General features: G+C 43.7%; 1 protein-coding gene across 1 annotated transcript in view; it reads left to right on the top strand.

Annotated features, from left to right (window-relative positions):
* Window positions 1-20147, top strand: part of LOC147122253 (MAP kinase-interacting serine/threonine-protein kinase 1-like) — a 75611-nt gene that overhangs the window by 40830 nt on the left and 14634 nt on the right. The window contains 3 exon segments of the mRNA XM_085983178.1: window positions 4756-4811; window positions 6706-6801; window positions 9233-9427. Of these exon segments, the coding sequence (XP_085839304.1) occupies window positions 4756-4811; window positions 6706-6801; window positions 9233-9427 (347 nt within the window).

The following is a 20147-nucleotide window of genomic DNA, read 5'->3' as shown; positions in this document are numbered from 1 at the left end:
AGGATGCACTTTCGAAGAAAGGGCGACAGTGACCTTGACTGCCACTGGGAGAAGCACGATGGTCCTGATCTGAGGCTGGAGGTCTAGTGGCAGAGTTCTGTGACCACCTCCTTGGTGAAGGGGAGCCTTCTAATACACTGCTCCTCGCTTAATTGGATGTAAGTGAAGTGCTCTCAGAATACCCTCAGAGGGTAAGGCCTCCTGTTGAGAGGCCTGATGGCCCTCCTCCTCCCTCTGGCCACATGTTCCAATCTTTCTGGCTGCCTCCGCTCCCTCCGCTGTAGATCCTGGAGGGTGAGGTCGACTGCCAGTACAGCCCCAATTAATGTAACCAAGTGTTGCAGATTTTTTTTAAAGAATAAATGTAGCTACTTTATAGTTGCCACAACACTAATACTAAATAACCTTGAAATTACGGAATGAGACTGTTGCACTATGTGAAACTGACAAGAAAGCACTGAAACTCCATTACTGATGATCCCTTTAATGTCCGTGTAGCTGGCTTCCTAGTGCTTCATGCCAGCTCCCCCTGTCTCTGTTTACTCCAGGCATTAAGGTAGGTGGCGACAATCAATTTTGCAGATCAGGTGGTCAGTGAGCGTTGCACACTCACTGATGTCATGATCCACCTGGCGTTGAGGCTCCTGGTGATAACTGTTAGTTGCCGGGGTGGGTGGGGGGGCAAAATTTGGCATGCAGCATTGGATTTGCCTCGCCCCGGCGATCATGCTCTAGTGCCCCATTAGCGCCATCTGCTGGCGGCGCTAAGGTACCAAATTTCTCCCCCTAAGTTTTTAAAAAATTGTAGTTTTTAATCATAATTGAGAAATTTGACACTCCACAAATATAAAAATTAGTTTTTCAGGGCCAGAACCTTTACCAGTCAATATGCTGTTAAAACCCCATTATACCTATTTCAACAAGGCTGAACATTTAATGGGTATTTAACCGCGATATTACCACGGAAAAGCCCAGGTTCTCGTCAGTTTCACTGATTGCCAGCTATGGGGTGGTGGGGGTCCCACAGCGGAGCCAGTGTTGGAGCAGTGAATGACTGACCGCAACTTCAGGATGTCCACGTTCAGATGCGCATGCGATAAATCCTGAAATTGCGGTCAATTTCAGAGGGGTGTAGTTCGCCGTCATTACCCACTGCAAATTCTGGGCCATTAAAATATGACCTTCCCTTGGCCTCTTCTGGTCATGAACTTGTCTGCCACCAGGTTTCACTGGCAGTTCCATCACCAAGTGTCACTGCTATGATCGGCAGTTAAGATCGCGTTGGGCTCCAAATGACAGCATAGGATCTCGATCTTTAAATATTGATGAGACCCCCCCGCCTGCCTGTGGCAGGCAGCCCAACACTGCCAGAAACCCGGCAGTTAAAATGGTGGCATGCACGAACGCATCAGGAATGCAGCGTTAAGCGCCTGACCACCTTGTAACAAACCACCAACCCTGTTCCTGCCATTTGGACAGGGTTAATATCTGCCATATGGGTCTGAACACACGGTAAGTACTAAATAATATCGGTAGGTTCAATTTTACTTTGCCTAAGGGAATAGAGGGGGGGTGGGGTGGAATGAAGACATTGTTTTAATTTTCAAATAATTACGTTTAAATATGTTGAACATTGGGCAAAAATCAGAATTACACAAAAAGTAAGTGTGTAAGTTTGATTTAATAACTTAGAAATACAGCTGCCCTGGGCTCGCAAATAACAGCGCGCTTCTAATTTAAAACTGTTATCATTTCATATTAGTCATAACTACAATTATAGATGAACACCTCTTGTAGCTCATCTGATTAGTGTTGACCTTTACGATTGCTAAAGGAAACAAGTTCACAATTAACTTGAAGTGTATCCAAGTGGCTGTGATCTGTCTGTGAGAATGTTTTCTGACTCTTGAGTTGGGTGCGTCAAGGTTTGTGGTCCAAACTGTGCTGTATCGGAAAAGGGTTTTGAATCTACAGTGCATGCTGCTTTAAGCTGACATTACCTGTGTATGGGAAATATGTAATTTTTTGTGGCTGTAGTAGAATTTCAGATACTAGGAAAAAAATAAAGTTGGATCCTTTGCCAGCCATGCAGCTTGTCCTGCTCACAATTTTCAGCTTCTGGCTTATGCTGGGGTAGAGCAATCAATTTTGCATCACCCATGCACAAGGGAACCTCTATTAGAAAACCACCACATATATGGATATCTGTGAATAAAGTTATCTTTTCCCCTTCCTCCACATCACCCACCCAATGTTCTCCCCTCTCCAAAGGACATTGACTCTTGCTGGGGTCCAATTCCACAAGCACCCAAGTGACCACACTCTTAGTGTGAACCCAGTGAGTATTGGCAGCCTGTTGGATTGTACAGTATAAGGCATCACAGCCAAGTCACACACGCATTTTCCAGGGAAATTGCTGGATGAAAATCAAAATGGGATTCTGGCTCTTCCCCCCCCCCCCCCCCCACCCCCACTCTTGTGCACTAGCTTTTAATGATTTGTGTACACGCACATCTAAAGCCCTTTGCTCCTTCACAGCTCCTAGACTCTCATCATTAAGAAAATATTCTGATTTGTCTTTCTTGGATCAAAAGTGGATAACCTCACACTTCACCACATTGAATCCATCTGCCATAGTTAGTCTGTCAATGTCCCTTTGCAACTTCCTGTTCCCATCTACACAACTTACTGTGCCTCCTAACTTAGTGTCATCTGCAAACTTGGATTTACAACTCTCTTCCTTCATCTAAGTCATTAATATGTATATGGTGAAAAGATGAGGCTCCAGATGATGCATAATATCTTTTCATTAGCATTTTGTGCAATAATTCGTATTATTGTGTTGTTAATCATGGATGATAATTCTGACTTCAGAAGCTACTTGAACACATTGCAAAGTGTTTTCTGCTAATCTTGCAGTACCGATCCAGAATTGGGCCTAAACCAAAGAGAATCAGTGTGCGTTCCTCCCAGAGGAGGTAGTTTTACTGCTTTGGTTTAACACTACATAGATGTAACTCTAGTGCAGTGGCAAAATGGTTTTGTGAAATGTCAGTGCAGATTCTCCCAGCTGCTTGCTCTAAACATTTAGGGGCAGAAATTCAGTAGCGCCCAAGAAGGGGTGCTAACTTTTGAGAAGTTGGAAATTTAGCGCCAGGCACTAATCAATCTCGCTGCCTGCTAAATTCCGTCAAAGAATGCAGGGGAGCGCTAAATCTGGCACTAATGGCGTAGGGGAGTGGCGTTAGGATCCAAGCGATAACAAATATGAGGTGTTGTGTAACCGGAAGTGAGCAATGGCGCAGGCCCCTTCCAGCCATTAAAGGGGAGGGTCACTGGAGCCTGCACACCAGCCCCCAATGATTCGGGGAGTGCAGAACGGCGATATGCTGAGATGAAATGCAAAGTGCTTTGATGACCCGCAACACTCCAGGGACTAAGCAGCCTTTATCTGGCTGCAGATACATCCTGCGCTCTCTGCCACTCATAACTGACCTTTGGAACGGAAGTTCCTTGACAGCCGGGGCACATCCCTTTAAGTAGCGCCCCACCAGCTGGCTGGTTCACACCTCCGCTCCCTGGCGCTGTCGGTGCGAGGCGGTAAGGCAGGGGGGCGCTACTGAAGTTCGCAGATCGGCCGCCCAGTGAGCGTTGCACACACTCGCTGATGTCACGATCTGCATGGCGAAAGGGATCGAGGCGCTAACCGTTATCGCTGGCGAATTTGCTGTGCAGTGCGGGATTCACCCCGCCGTGGCGCTACTGCCTGAGCCCCCCATTAGTGCCCCGCCAGGCGCTAACAGGAGGCGTTAACCTACTGAATTTCTAGCCCCAAAATTTTAATTGTTGGAAAAGCAGCTCTGCATGCATGTGACATTGTTAAAAACAGAAAACCTTTCTTGCACCAAGTAGCTCAAAGCTTTATGGCAAGTCTAAACCTATTCACTAACAAACTAGAAAGCAAACCGTGCTCTCGATTATCCCCACTGTGTAGAGGCTTCACTGGACTTGTCACTAAAATGCACCTCTGTAACACATGTGCAGCACACTTTCCTGGATAGGAGAATTGAAGTTGTAGCCAGGCAGTGTGAACTGGATACAGTCTGGCTAAAACCCTTCCTGCAGGTACCGGGGTTGAGACCAAAGCACTGTTAGCTTTCCTAGTTTTATAGCTCTAGTAGAAATTCAGCAGAAGATGTACCAGTGTGTAGTTAGGATATATATCGTGGACAAAGTAAATAATGTTGCAACTAATCTGCAAAGTCTACTGTAATTAATTAGTGTTTCATCATTTAAATTTCCAGACTTGCTTATCGTTCCCCAGTGCATTTAAATCCACTTAGCCCTCCTACCCACTGGATCAGCTGAGTGAGTCCACTGTGTTTGTCACTAGCTTGCTGTGAAACTTGATTTCATTACAAGGGGGTAGGAGAATGTAGGTGCAGTCAGCTGAGAGATCTACTGTTTGTGTAGTGACCATGGCAGGGTTATGCGAATGGTACTCCATTCAAAATGGACTAAAAGTAGAAAATATTAGTTTTTGCTTGGAGGGTTATTTTAAATGGTAGATTGCTAATGGTAAAATCGTAATATTAACGAGTTTTAGCAACAGTGCAGATTGGGTATGTCAAATTTAGACTGTAAATAGATTAGGGAAATGTATTCCATGCAGTGCAAAATTCAGGGCCCTTTGACTGAGAGCGCTTGTGGCCGGTATTCTCTTACGTAATCCTCCTCTTTGTTCTTCTCATGAAGGTATAGCACACAGAGATCTGAAGCCAGAAAACATCCTTTGTGAATTCGCGGAACAGGTAAATGTCTGTTGTACCCTGTAGAACACGGTATCATACGGAGTGCATTTTAACAAAGGGTTATTGCTGCTTGCTTATGTCACTGAGAGGTTCTGGAAAGCTGAGCTCGCTGTTTGCATTCTCTAATGGATTAATGGAGTGCTGCTCATTTTAATGACTGAAATGAGCTGATGCTATGATTAGCTCTTTTGGTCATAAAAATTTGACCACTCATACAGTAGGTCATTTTTTTTTTTAAACTTTCAAAATACTTTCTTTGACAGACTGTACACCATTTACTATCATGAGAGCCGACAGAAGAAAAATGCTGAGATGAGCAACGGGGGTGGGGGGGGGATGGGAAATATGGAATGAGGCAGGCAGATTCAAAGAAAGGAGAGAGAAAACCGATTGTTGGCAAACTACAGCAGTGCCATCATGATGGACTTGATGCCAGTTTGAATTTCAACTTCTCTGGCCTATAATTTCAAAGTAAGCCAAAACTTTGTACCAACAGCTCCAGGAGTATTAGATTAAACAAAATGACATCATGTTAGTTGGTGTCACTTATCCATTTTACCATGTCATGCTGTAAAACTGATGGTTAGATTCAGCCAGGGTGGATATCTGTATAGAACTGTGATGTGACGTTAGATGGGACTTGTCACTGTAGTCAGCCCATCACATCCATGGGTGGAATGTAATAATGTCACAACATGGAGTTGTGTATACCGAGCAGTGCTCTTAAATGTCATTCTAAATAAAACTAGGTTGATTTTCCCTACTCCCTTGTATTTTCTTCATTGGTCAATGAAACCATGTTTAGGGATGTTTTCTAGTGATCTGTCCAGTGAAGTGTCTTCCTATTGCATCTGTCATTAGCTTGCTCTGAAGCTGGATTTGATTGCAGGTGGGTAGGAATATACAAGCACAAGTCCGTTCAGCCACCGGATTTTTATATTGTGACTGACATTTTAAGTATCTTCAAAGCTGCCTTTTATCAGTATATTTTTACATACACTATGGGGATACCTGGGAACACTGCTTTTCTAGTTTGTGACTAACTGCTGCTGTTGTAATAGGTTTAACTTTCTCGAAGCCCTGTCCTACTTGGTGGAATAAGTTGGTTACTTCCCTAGTCTCCAAAGGTCACTCCTTTTGTAAAGTTTCAATTAGCCCCGGCACCAAAGCATCAAATGTTTAATTAACATGGAAGAGTGAAAAGGGAATAGGTTGAATTAATCACTGGTGGTTTTGTCACCTTAACCATGATTGCTTTCATCTACTGTGCAGGAGAAAGATTTTTTTTTTTTTTAAACCTATCTTTCTGTCTTAATACAGTGTTAGATATTGGAGTTGCATTTAGTTAAAATGGGGAGAAATCAATCAATTGGTAACTGAACTATTATGAAAGAGGTTACCAGTTATTCTGATACATAAAGATCATCATTAATCTTCATTTAAAATAGCATTACACCTTGGCTAAATGTGCATTCAGTATCTTATGCAGTAGTGTATTAACAACTGGATGAATACACCTCCACTTGCAGTTTTCCCCAGTCATTTGCTAGTGCTGGCAAAGTTTATACTTTTGTTTCATAAAGTGAACCACTGTGGGACGTATTCTTTCTGAAGAGATATTTCTATTTGTGCAAGTCGGGAAGCAGCTTCTTTGAAACCCACCATACTGTTTCTCCAGGCTGGAAAAGACCAGCTTTGAAATGCCTGAGTCCCTTTCCAGTGGGCTGCCACTGAGTTGAGCAGGGATCGACAACCTTGCTGCTCTTGGATGCTGTTTCTTGAGCTTGAAAATAAGTCATTCTCAATTCCTGCTGGGACCTATGCCATTTTGATAGTTTGATCCTAAATATAAAACTCGCATTCACACTCTCTCTCTCCACACCCCCCTCCCCAGATATCGCCGGTGAAGATTTGTGACTTTGATCTCGGTAGCGGGGTGAAGTTGAGCAGTGCCTGTACTCCTATAACCACTCCTGAGTTGATGACTCCGGTATGTAAATATGATTACAGCTTCTGTTTTTAATCTGCATTTCCTGAACTGAATCACTGCAATTCTTTCTTGCATTAAGTGTAGTAACTTCCTTGTTCGTATTCAAAGGTAATAATGACACGTTTTCCATATCCCTATCTGTGAAGTGTCTTGGGATGTTCTTTATATTAAAGGTGTTGTATAAGTAAATGTTGCCACCGGGTCAAACTTCCTTTAAGGTTCCCCCTGCCCTAGCCCTGAACTCCCATCTTTCTCCAGTTTCTCCCCGACCTCCCCTCATGGCCTCTCCGCGCTCATCTTGTCCATGAGACCCACCTCCTGCTCCCTCGACCCTATTCCCACCAAACTGCTGACCACCCAACTTCCTTTTCTGGTTCCCATGTTAGCTGACCTTGTTAACGGTTCTCTCTCCTCAGATACTGTCCCCCTCTCCATCAAATCTGCCGTCATTACCCCTCTCCTCAAAAAACCAACCTCTTTGACCAAGCTTTTGGTCATCTGCCCTAATTTATCCTTATGTGGATCGGTGTCAAACTTTTTGACTTGTAACACTCCTGCGCAGTACCTTGGGATGTTTTACTACGTCAAAGGCGCTATATAAATACTTGTTGTTGTTGTAAATATTTTATTTTCTTTTAAAAGCTCTTGAGGTTTGTCTCACCTTTGAAACCAGGCTACTCTATAATATGCATATGTCATTATGTTGGATGGGTTGTCCAGTGCCTAAGAAGAATTAGTCCCATCATTAAGCAGAAAATATCATTGTACAGGCTGTCAGAAATGAGGCATTGGCCTGGATTTTAGAGTAAAAATAACGGTGAGGCTATCGGCGCGCACCGTTATTAAGCAGTAAATCAGACGGCAACTTCTGGCGAGCTCCCATGTGCAGTTAAACGCGGAAATTGGAAATCGCTTTCCGAGTTGCCTTGCTCCTCCAGAAGCTTCACTAACAGTATCTCGCCAAGAGACTCGGCATTGAGATACGTGGAATGGCATGAAATTGCAGTACTTGCCCACTAAACACGCCAGAAAAAGTTGGTGCTTGTCCATTCAAGTGTAAGTGAATTTTTAATGGCGTGGTAAGTCTTAATTACTGCCAAACAACCTCTCGTACTGAAAAATAACTTTTACAAGTGTGAATTCTCATTCCTTCAGATTTTAATTATTGTTAGAGATGTAAGAAATTTTTTTTTTTAATTTTACTTTTTTTTTCTCTCTCTCTTAATCCCATCTTTCTTTCCCTCTTTATTTTGCTTTCTGTACATGATTTGACATTGAATTAACTATTCTAACTTACCTTCCTGGTTTAGACAATGCGTGTCTCAGTAAGGATTCTTCAATCTGATTGGTTAAGGAGAGACACCGTTCCTTGTCCTGTTCACATAGGTCCCAGGTCCCCTGTAGAGGGCGCCGCACTCTTTTGGATTTCTAATAACTGCAACTCCCACTGCAAAAGCCCAAAGTCGCTAGCGCTGTTGGTTCGCCGCTGACCCCAAAATCCAGGCCATTATCTTATTTTTAGCTACCTTAGTATTTTATGGTCATTGCTAAGGGTTTCCAGTGGAAGAATCTGCTACTGCAGTCCAACAGTGTTTGATAGACCCTTGCAAAATTCATGCTGACAAGACTATCTTTATGTAGTCTGGTTTTAGATAAAACACTAAACATAGTTTTTCTTTTCTGACTCCATTTTATCAAAATGCCCTGTGGTGGTCTGTCATGCATGCTGCTAAATAACACTTGTCACCTCTGGGCAGGAATTATATTCTTTTGACAAATTTTAATAGGGAGCGTTTCGTTCCTTACAGCTCTGTAAAATATTTTTTACTTGTATAAATTTAGTTTATCAGATATACTGTAAAATATTACTGCGTAAAATATTACTGCATAAAATATAATCAACACAATCTATATGATGGGTGTATTGAGGAAGAAATATTTATGGGGCCTGGCAGAGTTTCTATCTGTACAGGAAACTTTCGATTAACCGGCCCCAAAATAACCGGAACGCTCTATCCACCGGCAAAATTCAGGAGTCGGTTCAGGTAACTTTTTTTATTTTTAGTTACTTTTTTTAATTGATTTGTTGCTGTGCAAGGGTGTAGCTGAAGCTGTTGCTAAGCTACAGAGATGCTTGCAACTTGTGCCGATTGTTTTGAAGCCAACAGGGTTTGTTGCTTTATACGGAGCTCTGAGCTCCGTATCTTTTACTATAGCGTTCGGTTATCCGTAATTGTTGATGAACCGGCACCACGTCGGTCCCGTCCGTGCCGGATACCAGAAAGTTTCCTGTAGTTCCAAATCCCAAAATACTATTGCGCCTTCGATTTAATGGGATACTCAAACCCAGTCTTATTATGTGGACTTGTTTAGAAAGTAATGTTTAATTAATTTGGGTTTTAATTTCTAATAACTGCATTAATGCCTTCAGTGTGGTTCTGCGGAATACATGGCTCCTGAAGTGGTAGAGACATTCACAGAGGAAGCATCATTTTATGATAAGCGCTGCGATTTGTGGAGCCTTGGGGTAATTCTGTACATCATGCTGAGTGGCAACCCACCCTTTGTGGGGAATTGTGGAACAGACTGTGGCTGGGACAGAGGAGAGGCCTGTAGGGCCTGTCAGGTAAGGCAGTATAACAAATCTGCAGATGATAATTTGCCAAAGAATGGGCAACAACAGTTTATTTGTAAAAATTATTTGGGTAAATTTTGTACTCATTAAGATGAGGAATGTCAGTGCTGTAGAAATAAGATGAATATTCCCAGTCGGGTTTAATGGTACACGTCAATGTTCCCTCTAATTTTTTTTGTCTGAGAGGGCCACAAACTCCTTTGAGCGCAACCTTTTCATCCGTGAGCAAATTTTACAACAACAACCACCATGTTTACCATAATAACCACTTAAAAGCATATATGCAGTAATGCCATATTGCCACTTCTCATCAGACAAGGTTCTATACAAATTTTACATAACTTCTCTGCTTTTTGACATGAACCCCAGTGCTTTATTTGCACTTTTGTATGGCTTTTTTAACCTGCGTTGCTACTTTTAATGATTTGTGAATCTATACCCCTAGATCCCTTTGCGCCTCTACCCCATTTAGACTCCTCTTTTCCAAGGAGTAGGTCGCCCCCTTATTCCTCCTACCAAAATGCACCACCTCATACTTACCTATATTGAAATTCATTTTTCATTTACATGCCCATTCTGCAAGTTTGTTTATGGTAGAATTAATTAAAAGCTTTTAATTTGTCATGTACAAACTTTATATATAAAAAAAAATACTTGTCACAAATGACTGGGATATAAAAGAACTGCATAATAATGCATTAACACTTCAGAAACGTCACTCAGTTACACGGTTATGTATCGACAAACAATCCAAAAGCCCGAGGTGAGCTGAAAGAGGCCTATCTATTTTTGTGCAAATTGTATTAAAGTTTTCAACGTATTAGCCCATCCTTCAGGTCACTATAGCAGTGGCAGCAGGAGCAGCGGCTTTCCTATGTTGCTGACGTGCTGGACGTCCACATAAGTGATTTGAATATTAATCACAATGCAACCAGACAACCAACAAATATAAAGTGCTGTAGTTCTTTAGTTCGCAGTATCAAAAAGAATTGGAACAAAAACAGATATCCGTATTTTCAACTTCAGTCACTTCTATTAATAAACGTTGTCTTCTTGAACCAGCACACCCCCCATGTAATATGCCAGAAATGCAGCACTTATTCACAAGTGCAGAAAAACACATACACAAGTTGCGTCACTGAATTTAAAAACAAAAAGCAGGAAAAGCTATGATTTAACGGAAATAAACATCTTTCTTCCTGGACAGGAAGATCAATCAGATTGACTTGGAAACTAATATGGTGATGTAAAGATGTTAATTTACGAATTTCGCTTCTAATGTTTTTCTCTCAAACATTCTCCACAATATTAATCCCTGTTCCTATCACGAAAAGTGTTGAATTATTTTAGGTATTTTGCAATTAAATAGCGGGAAACAAGCTTCATTGTACTCTCAATTTTTAATCTCCTATTATACCAAATCGAAATTGTACGTTATCAGTTTAATCAAAGTATTTTCTGTGTCTTTCTCAATAAACAAATAGTAGTTTCTTCCAAAGTAGCTTCTTGTAATTTTTATACATCATTACGTAACTCGTGTTTCTATTAACACTCCACTAAACGTTGAAGAGGAAATCTATATTTACATTATTCTTGGGACTTTTTCGGACTATAAAACGACAGGCAAATTTAAATGGTTTGTGTTTTTCCCCTTTTTTGGTTCTCTTCCTAAACGTCTTATTTTTTATTGACTTAAAAAAAATATATATTAATATGGAACTTCTACAAATCCTCCCCCACCTCAACAGCATGGTTGCATGTTTTTGTAAAGCTACTCACTTCAGTCGATCGTTCCAAATCAAATATTGAGAAATTTCAATTTTAAAACGTTTTAAGCAATTCAGAGCCTCTTTAAAAGTTTTTTGGACTTCAAGACCTGGTTGAAACTTGTTTAGATGAGGGAAAAATTGATTTTTGCTTGTTTCTAACAAAATCATATTTGAAACTTAGGGGGGAATAAAGTGTTTTTATCACTCATTCTTTGTGGAAAAGTTCATTAAAAATCTTTAAATTCTTTCAAGTCTTATAAGAAATAGGAGCAGGAATAGGCCTCTTGGCCCCTCGAGCCTGCTCCGCCATTCAATAAGATCATGGCTGATCTAGGGCTCAAAACCACTTCCCTGCCCACTCCCCATAACCTTTCACTCCCTTATCTTGCAAAAATCTGTCTATCTCGACCTTAAATGTATTTATTGACCCAGCCTCCACGGCTCCCTGAGGCAGAGAATTCCACAGATTTTCAACCCTCAGAGAAGAAATTCCTCCTCATCTCAGTTCTAAAAGGGCGACCCTTTATTCTGAAACTGCCCCCGAGTTCTAGATTTCCCCATGAGGGGAAACATCCTCTCTGCATCTACCTTGTCGAGCCCCCTCAGTATCATATGTTTCAATAAGATCACCTCTCATTCTTCTAAATTCCAATGAGTGTAGGCCCAGCCTGCTCAACCTTTCTTCATAAGTCAATCCCCTCATCTCTGGAATTAACCTAGTGAATTGTCTCTGAACTGCCTCCAATGCAAGTATATCCTTCCTTAAATAAGGAGACCAAAACTGTACGCAGTACTCAAGGTGTGGTCTCACTAATACCCTGTACAGTTGTAGCAGGACTTCCCTGCTTTTATACTCCAACCCCCTTGCAATAAAGGCCAACATTCCATTTGCCTTTTTGATTACTTGCTGTACCTGCATGCTAACATTTTGTGTTTCATGCACAAGGACCTCCAGGTCCCTCTGAACTGTAGCATTTTTAATCTCCATTTAAAAAATAATTTGCTTTTTTATTTTTCCTGCCAAAGTGGATAACCTTGCACTTTCCCACATTATACTCCATCTGCCAAATGTTTGCTCACTCACTTAGCTTGTCTATGTCTCTTTACATATTCTTTGAGTCCTCTGCACAACTTGCTTTCCCACCCATCTTTGTATCATCTGCAAACTTGGCTACATTACACTCGGTCCCCTCATCCAAGTCATTAATGTAAATTGTAAATAATTGAGGCCCCAGCACCGATCCCTGTGGCACTCCACTAGTTACCTTTTGCCAACCGGAAAATGACCCATTTATCCCGACCCTCTGCTTTCTGTTAGTTAGCCAATTCTCTATCCATGCTAATATATTACCCCCAACTCCGTGAGCTCTTATCTTATGCAGTAACCTTTTATGTGGCACCTTATCGAATGCCTTCTGGAAATCCAAATACACCATAGCCACTGGCTCACCCTTATCCACCCTGCTCGTTACATCCTCAAAGAACTCCAGCAAATTTGTTAAACATGATTTCCCTTTCATAAAACCATGCTGACTCTGCTTGACTACATTATGATTTTTCAAATGGCCTGCTACTGTTTCCTTAATGAAGGACTCCAGCATTTTCCCAATGACAGATATTAAGCTAACTGGTCTATAGTTTCCTGCTTTCTGTATCCCCCCTTTCTTAAATAGGGGTGTTACATTTGCGGTTTTCCAATCCGCTGGGACCTCTCGAGTCCAGGGAATTTTGGTATATTGCAATCAATGCATCCACTGTCTCTGCAGCCACTTCTTTGAAGACCCTGGGATGCAGGCCACCTGGTCCAGGGGACTTGTTGTCTTTTAGTCCCATTATTTTACCAAGTACTTTTTCCTTAGTGATAGTGATTGTCTTTAGTTCCCCCCTCCCTGTGGCCCCTTGATTATCCATTATTGGGATGTTGTTCGTGTCTTCTACCGTGAAGACAGATACAAAATATTTGTTCAGAGTCTCTGCCATTTCCCCGTTCCCCATTATTAATTCCCTAATCTCATCCTCTAAGGGACCAACATTTACTTTAGCTACTCTCTTTTTATATACCTGTAGAAGCTCTTACTTTCTGTTTTAATATTTCTTGCCAGTTTACTTTCATAATTCATCTTCTCATTTTTTAATCATCCTTTGCTGGTTTTTAAAATTTTCCCAATCCTCTGGCCTCCCACCAATCTTGGCAACATTGTATGCCTTTGTTTTCAATTTGATACCATCCTTTACTTCCTTAGTTAGCCACGGATAGTGCTCCCTTCTCTTAAAATCTTTCTTTCTCACTGGAATATAATTTTTGGTTGAGAGTTATGAAATATCTCCTTAAATGTCCGCCATGCATTTCAACTGTCTTACCTTTTTAATTTATTTTTCCAGTCCACTTTAGCCAGCTCTGCCTTCATGCCATTGTAATTGCCTTTGTTGAAGATCAGGACACTGGTTTGAGATACAACTTTCTCACCCTCCAACTGAATTTGAAATGTAATCATGTTATGATCACTCTTTCTTGGAGGATCCTTTACTATGAGATCATTTATTAATTCTGTCTCATTACACAGTACCAGATCCAAGATAGCCTGCTCCCTGGTTGTTTCCATTACATACTGTTCTAGGAAACCATCCCGGATGCACTCTCTGAACTCCTCCTCAAGGCTACCATGGCCAATTTGATTTGTCCAATCAATATGGAGATTAAAATCACCCATGATTATTACTGTACCTTTTTTACAGGCCTCCATTATTTGTTGATTTATACTCTGTCCAACAATATTGCTACTGTTTGGGGGCCTGTAGTCTACGCCCACCAGAGACTTTTTCCCTTTACTATTTTTTATCTCCACCCAAACTGATTCTACATCTTGATCTTCTGAGCCAATATCACTTCTCACCACTGCACTGATCCCATCCTTTACCAACAAAGCCACCCCACCTCCCTTTCCTTTCTGTCTATCCTTCCGAATTGTCAAATAGCCTGGAATATTCAGTTCCCAGCCTTGGTCATCTTGCAACCATGTCTCTGTAATGGCGATCAGATCATACCCATTTGTATCTATTTGTGCCGTCAACTCATCTATCTTGTTACGAATGCTGCGTGCATTCAGATGTAGAGCTTTTAACTTTGTCTTTTTACAATTTCTCCTTGTTTTGGCCCCATTTTCTGTTGCATTCTTATTTTTAAACATTCTGTCCCTTCCTGTTGCACTCTGGTTATTATTTCCCCCATCTTGTTTTCTCATTTCTTATTGACTATTTAAATTCCCATTCACCTGGACCCTCCCTCCACCCACTATTTAGTTTAAAGCCCTCTCTACAGCCCTAGTTATTCGATTCGCCAAGACTCTAGCCCCAGCATGGTTCAAGCGAAGCCTGTCCAAACGGAACAGCTCCCTCTTATCCCAGTACTGGTGCCAGTGCCCCACAAATCGAAACCCATTTCTCCCACACCAGGCTTTGAGCCACTCGTTCCTTTCTCTGATCATATTTACCCTATGCAAAATCGCTCGTGGCTCAGGTAGTAATCCAGAGATTATTACCTTTGTGGTCCTGCTTTTTAATTTAGCCCATAGCTGCTCATACTCCCTCAGCAGAACCTCTTTCTTTGCCGTACCTATGTCATTGGTACCTATGTGGACCATGACAATTGGATCTTGCCACTCCCACTCCAAGTTCCTCACCAGCCCAGAGATGTCCTTAACCCTGGCACCGGGCAGGCAACACAGCCTTTGGGACTCGCGCTCGGCTGCAGAGAACAGTATCTATCCCCCTAACTATACTGTCCTCTATCAATTTACAATTTTACAATTTAAATCGCTTTATTGGCATGATAAGTTACATCTTATGTTGCCAAAGCATCAAAATACATTTATGGTTTAGCACATAAACGCAGTTCTATTCATACAGTGTATAAACAGGTATATCCCTGAGTGTATAAATATACATTCGCATTGTTTATATATATTTTTTTCTTAGTTTACTGGTTGTCCCTCTGTTCATGGCAAGCTGTAACATAGTGCGCCGCCAGTGTTATACAGCTTCTCTCCTCTCCCAGTAGGAATGGGAGTTTTTGGTTGTCATTCAGATTTCTGAAATCAGGGCATATTTGTGAGAATTTTTGGTAGAAATTCTCCCTGATGCCCTGATATTTTCCACAAGCTGTGAGGAAGTGCATCTCTGTCTCCACCACTCCCTGACTGCAGTGAGAGCATATCCTGTCCTCTCTTGGCAGCCTGGTCTGCCTGTGTCTGCCTTTTTCGATCGCTAGGCTATGTTCGCTAAGTCTGTACCTTGTCAAGGTTCTTCTCAGTTTGTTATCCTTTACCATGGTCAGGTAATCAGCTATGTTGTATTGTCTGTTTAGGGCCAAGTAGCAATTGAGTTTGCTTTGGGTTTTTGTTGTTTCTGCCCAATATGTCAGATATTTTTCCTTTTGCTTAGCGACGATTGTGTTGGGTCGAATTCTTTGTGTTACCCTGTCACTGTCCTGGGGCTGGTTATTGTTAGTATTGTTAGTAGTTACTTCACTGAGTCCCAGGACTAGTTGACTGAGGGTATTCTTCTTTATGGTCAGCTCTTGGCATTTCAGGGCATCGTAGTGATAGCATTGGGGATTGCTCATTTGTAGGTGATTCCAAAATTTGGTGGCTCTTTTTTGGATAGTGATTATTAATGGATATTGGCCTAGTTCCGCCCTGCATGCATTGTTTACTGTTTTCCTTTGAGTCCGGAGGATACTTTTACAGAATTCTGCATGTAGGATCTCAATTGGGTGTTTGTCCCATTTTGCAAATTCTTGTTGAGTTAGCGGTCCCCATACCTCACTGCCATAGAGTGCAATTGGTTCAATTACTGATTTGAAAATTTTGAGCCAAATGCTAATTGGGATTTCTATTTGGATTGATTTTTTGATGGCATAGAAAGCCCTTCTTGCTTTCTCTTTCAGTTCATTCACAGCCAGTTTGAAGTTTCCCGTAGAACTGATTTTTAAGCCCAAGTATGTGTAGTTAGTGGTTTGTTCAATTTTGGTTGTTCCTACTGTGAAATTTATTTTGGGTCCCTGATGTTTGGATCTTTGCTGGAACACAAGGACTTTGGTTTTTTGGGGATTTATTGTCAGGGCCCAAGTCTGGCAGTACGACTCCAGCAGGTCCAGGTTTTGCTGTAGCCCCTCTTTAGTAGGTGACAGCAGAACCAGGTCGTCTGCATAGAGGAGGAATTTAACCTTGGATTCATATAGGGTGAGGCCGGGTGCTGTAGATTGTTCAAGTAGTTTTGCCAATCCATTTCTTTTTACTTTTTACTCCCCCCACTTGAACTGCTCCCTGTACCACGGTGCTGTTGCAGCTTTGACAAGAAGTTGCTCTAAGTTTTTCTTTCCCTCTTCAATGCTGTTGTCAAACATACAACAAAAAATAAAATAAACTCTAATTCCAAACAGTGCTCTCTCCCACACCCCATCTCTCACTCGCTCTCTTCTCTCTCGCGCTCTCTCTCCACCCCGTCTCGCTCGCTCGCTCCCCGTCTCTCTCTCGCTCGCTCCCCCCGTCTTTCTCGCGCGCTCCCTACCCTCCCAGTCTCTCTCTCGTGCGCTCTCCCCCCAGTCTCTCGCTCCACCCCGTCTCTCTCGCTCGCTCTCCCCCAGTCTCTCTCATGCGCGCTCTACCCCCGTCTCTCCCTCTCGCGCACTCTCCCTGCCTCTCTCACTGTCTCTCGCGCGCGCTCTCCCCCCCAGTCTCTCTCTCGCGCTCTCCCCCGTCCCTCGCGCACGCTCTTCACGGTCTCCCCCCAGTCTCTCTCTCTCTTTTCCCCCCCCCCCCCCCCCAAGTCAGTCAGTCTCTCTCGCTCTCTCGCTCTCTTCCTTCTCTTTCCCCCCCCCCCCCCCCCCCCCCAGTCTCTCTCTTGGGCGTGCGTTCTCCCCCAGTCTCTCTCACCCCCAGTCTGTCTGTGTGTGTCTCTCTCTCTCTGTCGTGCTCTCCCCACCCCAGTCTCTCTCTCTCGTGCGCTCTCCCCCCAAACACACTCTCTCTCGCGCTCTCCCCCTAGTTTCTCTCGCTTCACCCCCCCCAGTCTCTTGCGCACGCTCTCCCCCCCAGTCTGTCTCTCTTTCTCGCGCTTCACCCCCCCGTCTCTCGCGTGCGCTCTCCTCCTCAGACTCTCGCACACTTTCCGCCCCAGTCTCTTGCGTGCTTTCTGTCCCCATCTCTCTCGCTCTCTCTCGCGCTCTCCCTGTCGCCCTCTCTCTCGCGCTTCCCCCCAGTCTCTCTCTAGCGCACTCTTCCCCCAGTCTCTCGTGTGCTCTCCCCCAGTCTCTCTCTCTCTTTCTCTCCCCCATCTCTCTCTACCCCCGTGTCTCTCTCTCTCGTGCACTCCCCGTCCCCCTCACTCTCTCGCGCACTCTTCGCTCAGTCTCTCGTGTGCTCCCCCCATTCTCTCTCTCTCGCGCGCGCTCACCCCCAGTCTCTCGCGCCCGCGCTCTCCCCGTCTCCCTCTCGCGCCCGCGCTCTCCCCGTCTCCCTCTCGCGCCCGCGCTCTCCCCGTCTCCCTCTCGCGCCCGCGCTCTCCCCGTCTCCCTCTCGCGCCCGCGCTCTCCCCGTCTCCCTCTCGCGCCCGCGCTCTCCCCGTCTCCCTCTCGCGCCCGCGCTCTCCCCGTCTCCCTCTCGCGCCCGCGCTCTCCCCGTCTCCCTCTCGCGCCCGCACTCTCCCCGTGTCTCCCTCGCCCACGCCGCCCGCCCTCCCTTGCCTGCGCGCCCTCTCTCTCTCTCGTGCTCTTCCCCGTCTCTCTTATCCCACGCGCGCTCTCCCCTCGTTTCTCTCTCCCTCTTGTGCGCTGTTCCCCCGTCTCTCTCTCTCACGCGCTCTTCCTGCTGTCTCTCTCTCGCGCGCTCTTCCCCCCCCCCCACAGTCTCTCTCTCTCTCGCACGCTTTCCCCCCCCCCACAGTCTCTGTCGAGCACGCTCTTGCCCCCCCCCCCCCCCAGTCTCTCGCACCTTGCTCTCCCCCACAACTAGATCCAGTCATCTTGTTGCAAAGCATGGCCTGTACTGTGTGCCGCAACGGTCCTCGATACCGCGCATGGGCAGAGGGTTGCAAAGTCGTTGGTGTTTTTATCGGTTCGCTCTAGCTGCTGTCTGGCTGTGTGCGGTAATTCAGTTTAACTGCGTGGCACGACGAGGATTACTGCGCGGGTGCGCAGCCGTGCACCTTCGAGGGAACAACGTGCCGCTGTATTCCAGTAAACACCTTCCCAAGCACACTGATCAGATTAATACCGCACACATTATTGCAGTCCTTCCTGTTTCCCTGGGAACTGGTATTATTAACACTGCCCAAAGCTGAGCTGCTTTCTGATTGGATGGCACGGTAAAAGTCTTTCATCACTCAAGTCTCCTTATCTTTAGCTACTTCAACAGCAATTCTGCACAAAAAGCTTTGAGCATTTCCTCTCCTCCTACCTCATTGCCTGTTCTACCACCTTCAATGCTGCTTCTCTCTTTAAATTCTTTGTTAATTTGGCTAGTGCTGCAGGGCCCCCTTTCTCATGAAGTGAGTCATTGTTTGAACAATACCATTGCTGGCAAGTTCACAATAGCCTCCCTGACATACTCTTCATTTCCCTCATGTTCTTCACTAGATTTGATCTTGCCACAGAGCTCATGTGCAGTCGCAAAATATTTCTTGCTGTAAGCTCAGCGACTTGCCTCAACCATTTTCACTGATTTGCTCACCTAGGGTTTTATTCATCTCTTCAACTTCTCAGTTCTTGCTGCCTTTCCTGAAGTGTTGTTTTCTGCATTTCTGAGGTAAATATTTTTTTAAACTTTGCTATTCAAACAAAGAAGAAAAATATCAAGAAGATCCCAAAAATATGCGAAAATATATTAAACAAATCCGGTGAAATTAAGAAAAACACCAACAAAAGTAGAAATAGTAACATTCTTGGTAAAATTAAAATTTGCAAACAAACTGAGATGAGTCACCTTGGGAGACAAGTGGTCCTGATGGGTGGTCAAGCCTCAAACTACAGGACCAAGTACATTCCCTGGAACAAGCAACTGAGTTAATTCACAAAGTTTTTGTGTGGCTCTTATAAGAACATCAGAGGCCTGTAAACAGATTGCCTGCTTGCCATTGGAGTTGAGAAATGTTTTATCGGGTTAAAGATTTGTTTTTAAAGGGGTGTTTGTAATGAATTAATATACCTAGACAAATTCATGGAGTTTAAAAAGTTCTTATCAGGGTTCCATTTCTCGCGATTCACATTTTTGCACATTATTTAACTGCGGCATGTCCTTTCATTTAGTAATTATGATTTGCAGTGTGCGGTGATGGTGTAATGAGGGATAAATCAATGCAGCAATACCAGCATGACCTGATGCAATATGTAAAGAACATAAGAAATAGGAGTAGGAGTAGGCCATTTGGCCCTTCGAGCCTGCTCCGCCATTCATTAAGATCTTGGCTGATCTTCTACCTCCACTCCACTTTCCTGCACTATCCCCATATCCCTTGATTCCCTTAACTTCCAAAAATCTATCGATCTCTGTCTTCAATATATTAAATGACTGAGCCTCCACAGCCCTCTGGGGTAGAGAATTCCAAAGATTCACCACCCTCTGAGTGAAGAAATTTCTCCTCATCTCAGTTCTAAATGGCCGACCCCTTATTCTGAGATTGTGACCCCTGCTTCTAGACACTCCAGCCAGGAGAAACATCCTCCCTGCATCTACCCTGTCAAGCCCTGTAAGAATTTTGTATGTTTCAATGACATCACCTCTCATTCTTCTAAACTCTAGAGAATATAGGCCTAGTCTACTCAATCTCTCCTCATAGGACAATCCCCCCATCCCAGGATTCAGCCTGGTGAACCTTCATTGCACTCCCTCTATGGCAAGTATATCCATCCTTAGGTAAGGAGACCAAAACTGTACACAATACTCCAG

Source organism: Somniosus microcephalus, chromosome 3 (genome assembly GCF_052327205.1).
Source record: "Somniosus microcephalus isolate GS21.2 chromosome 3, FLI_Smic_1.0, whole genome shotgun sequence".
NCBI classification, from domain to species: Eukaryota; Metazoa; Chordata; class Chondrichthyes; order Squaliformes; family Somniosidae; genus Somniosus; species Somniosus microcephalus.
This window is presented reverse-complemented; position numbering and strand designations above follow the sequence as displayed.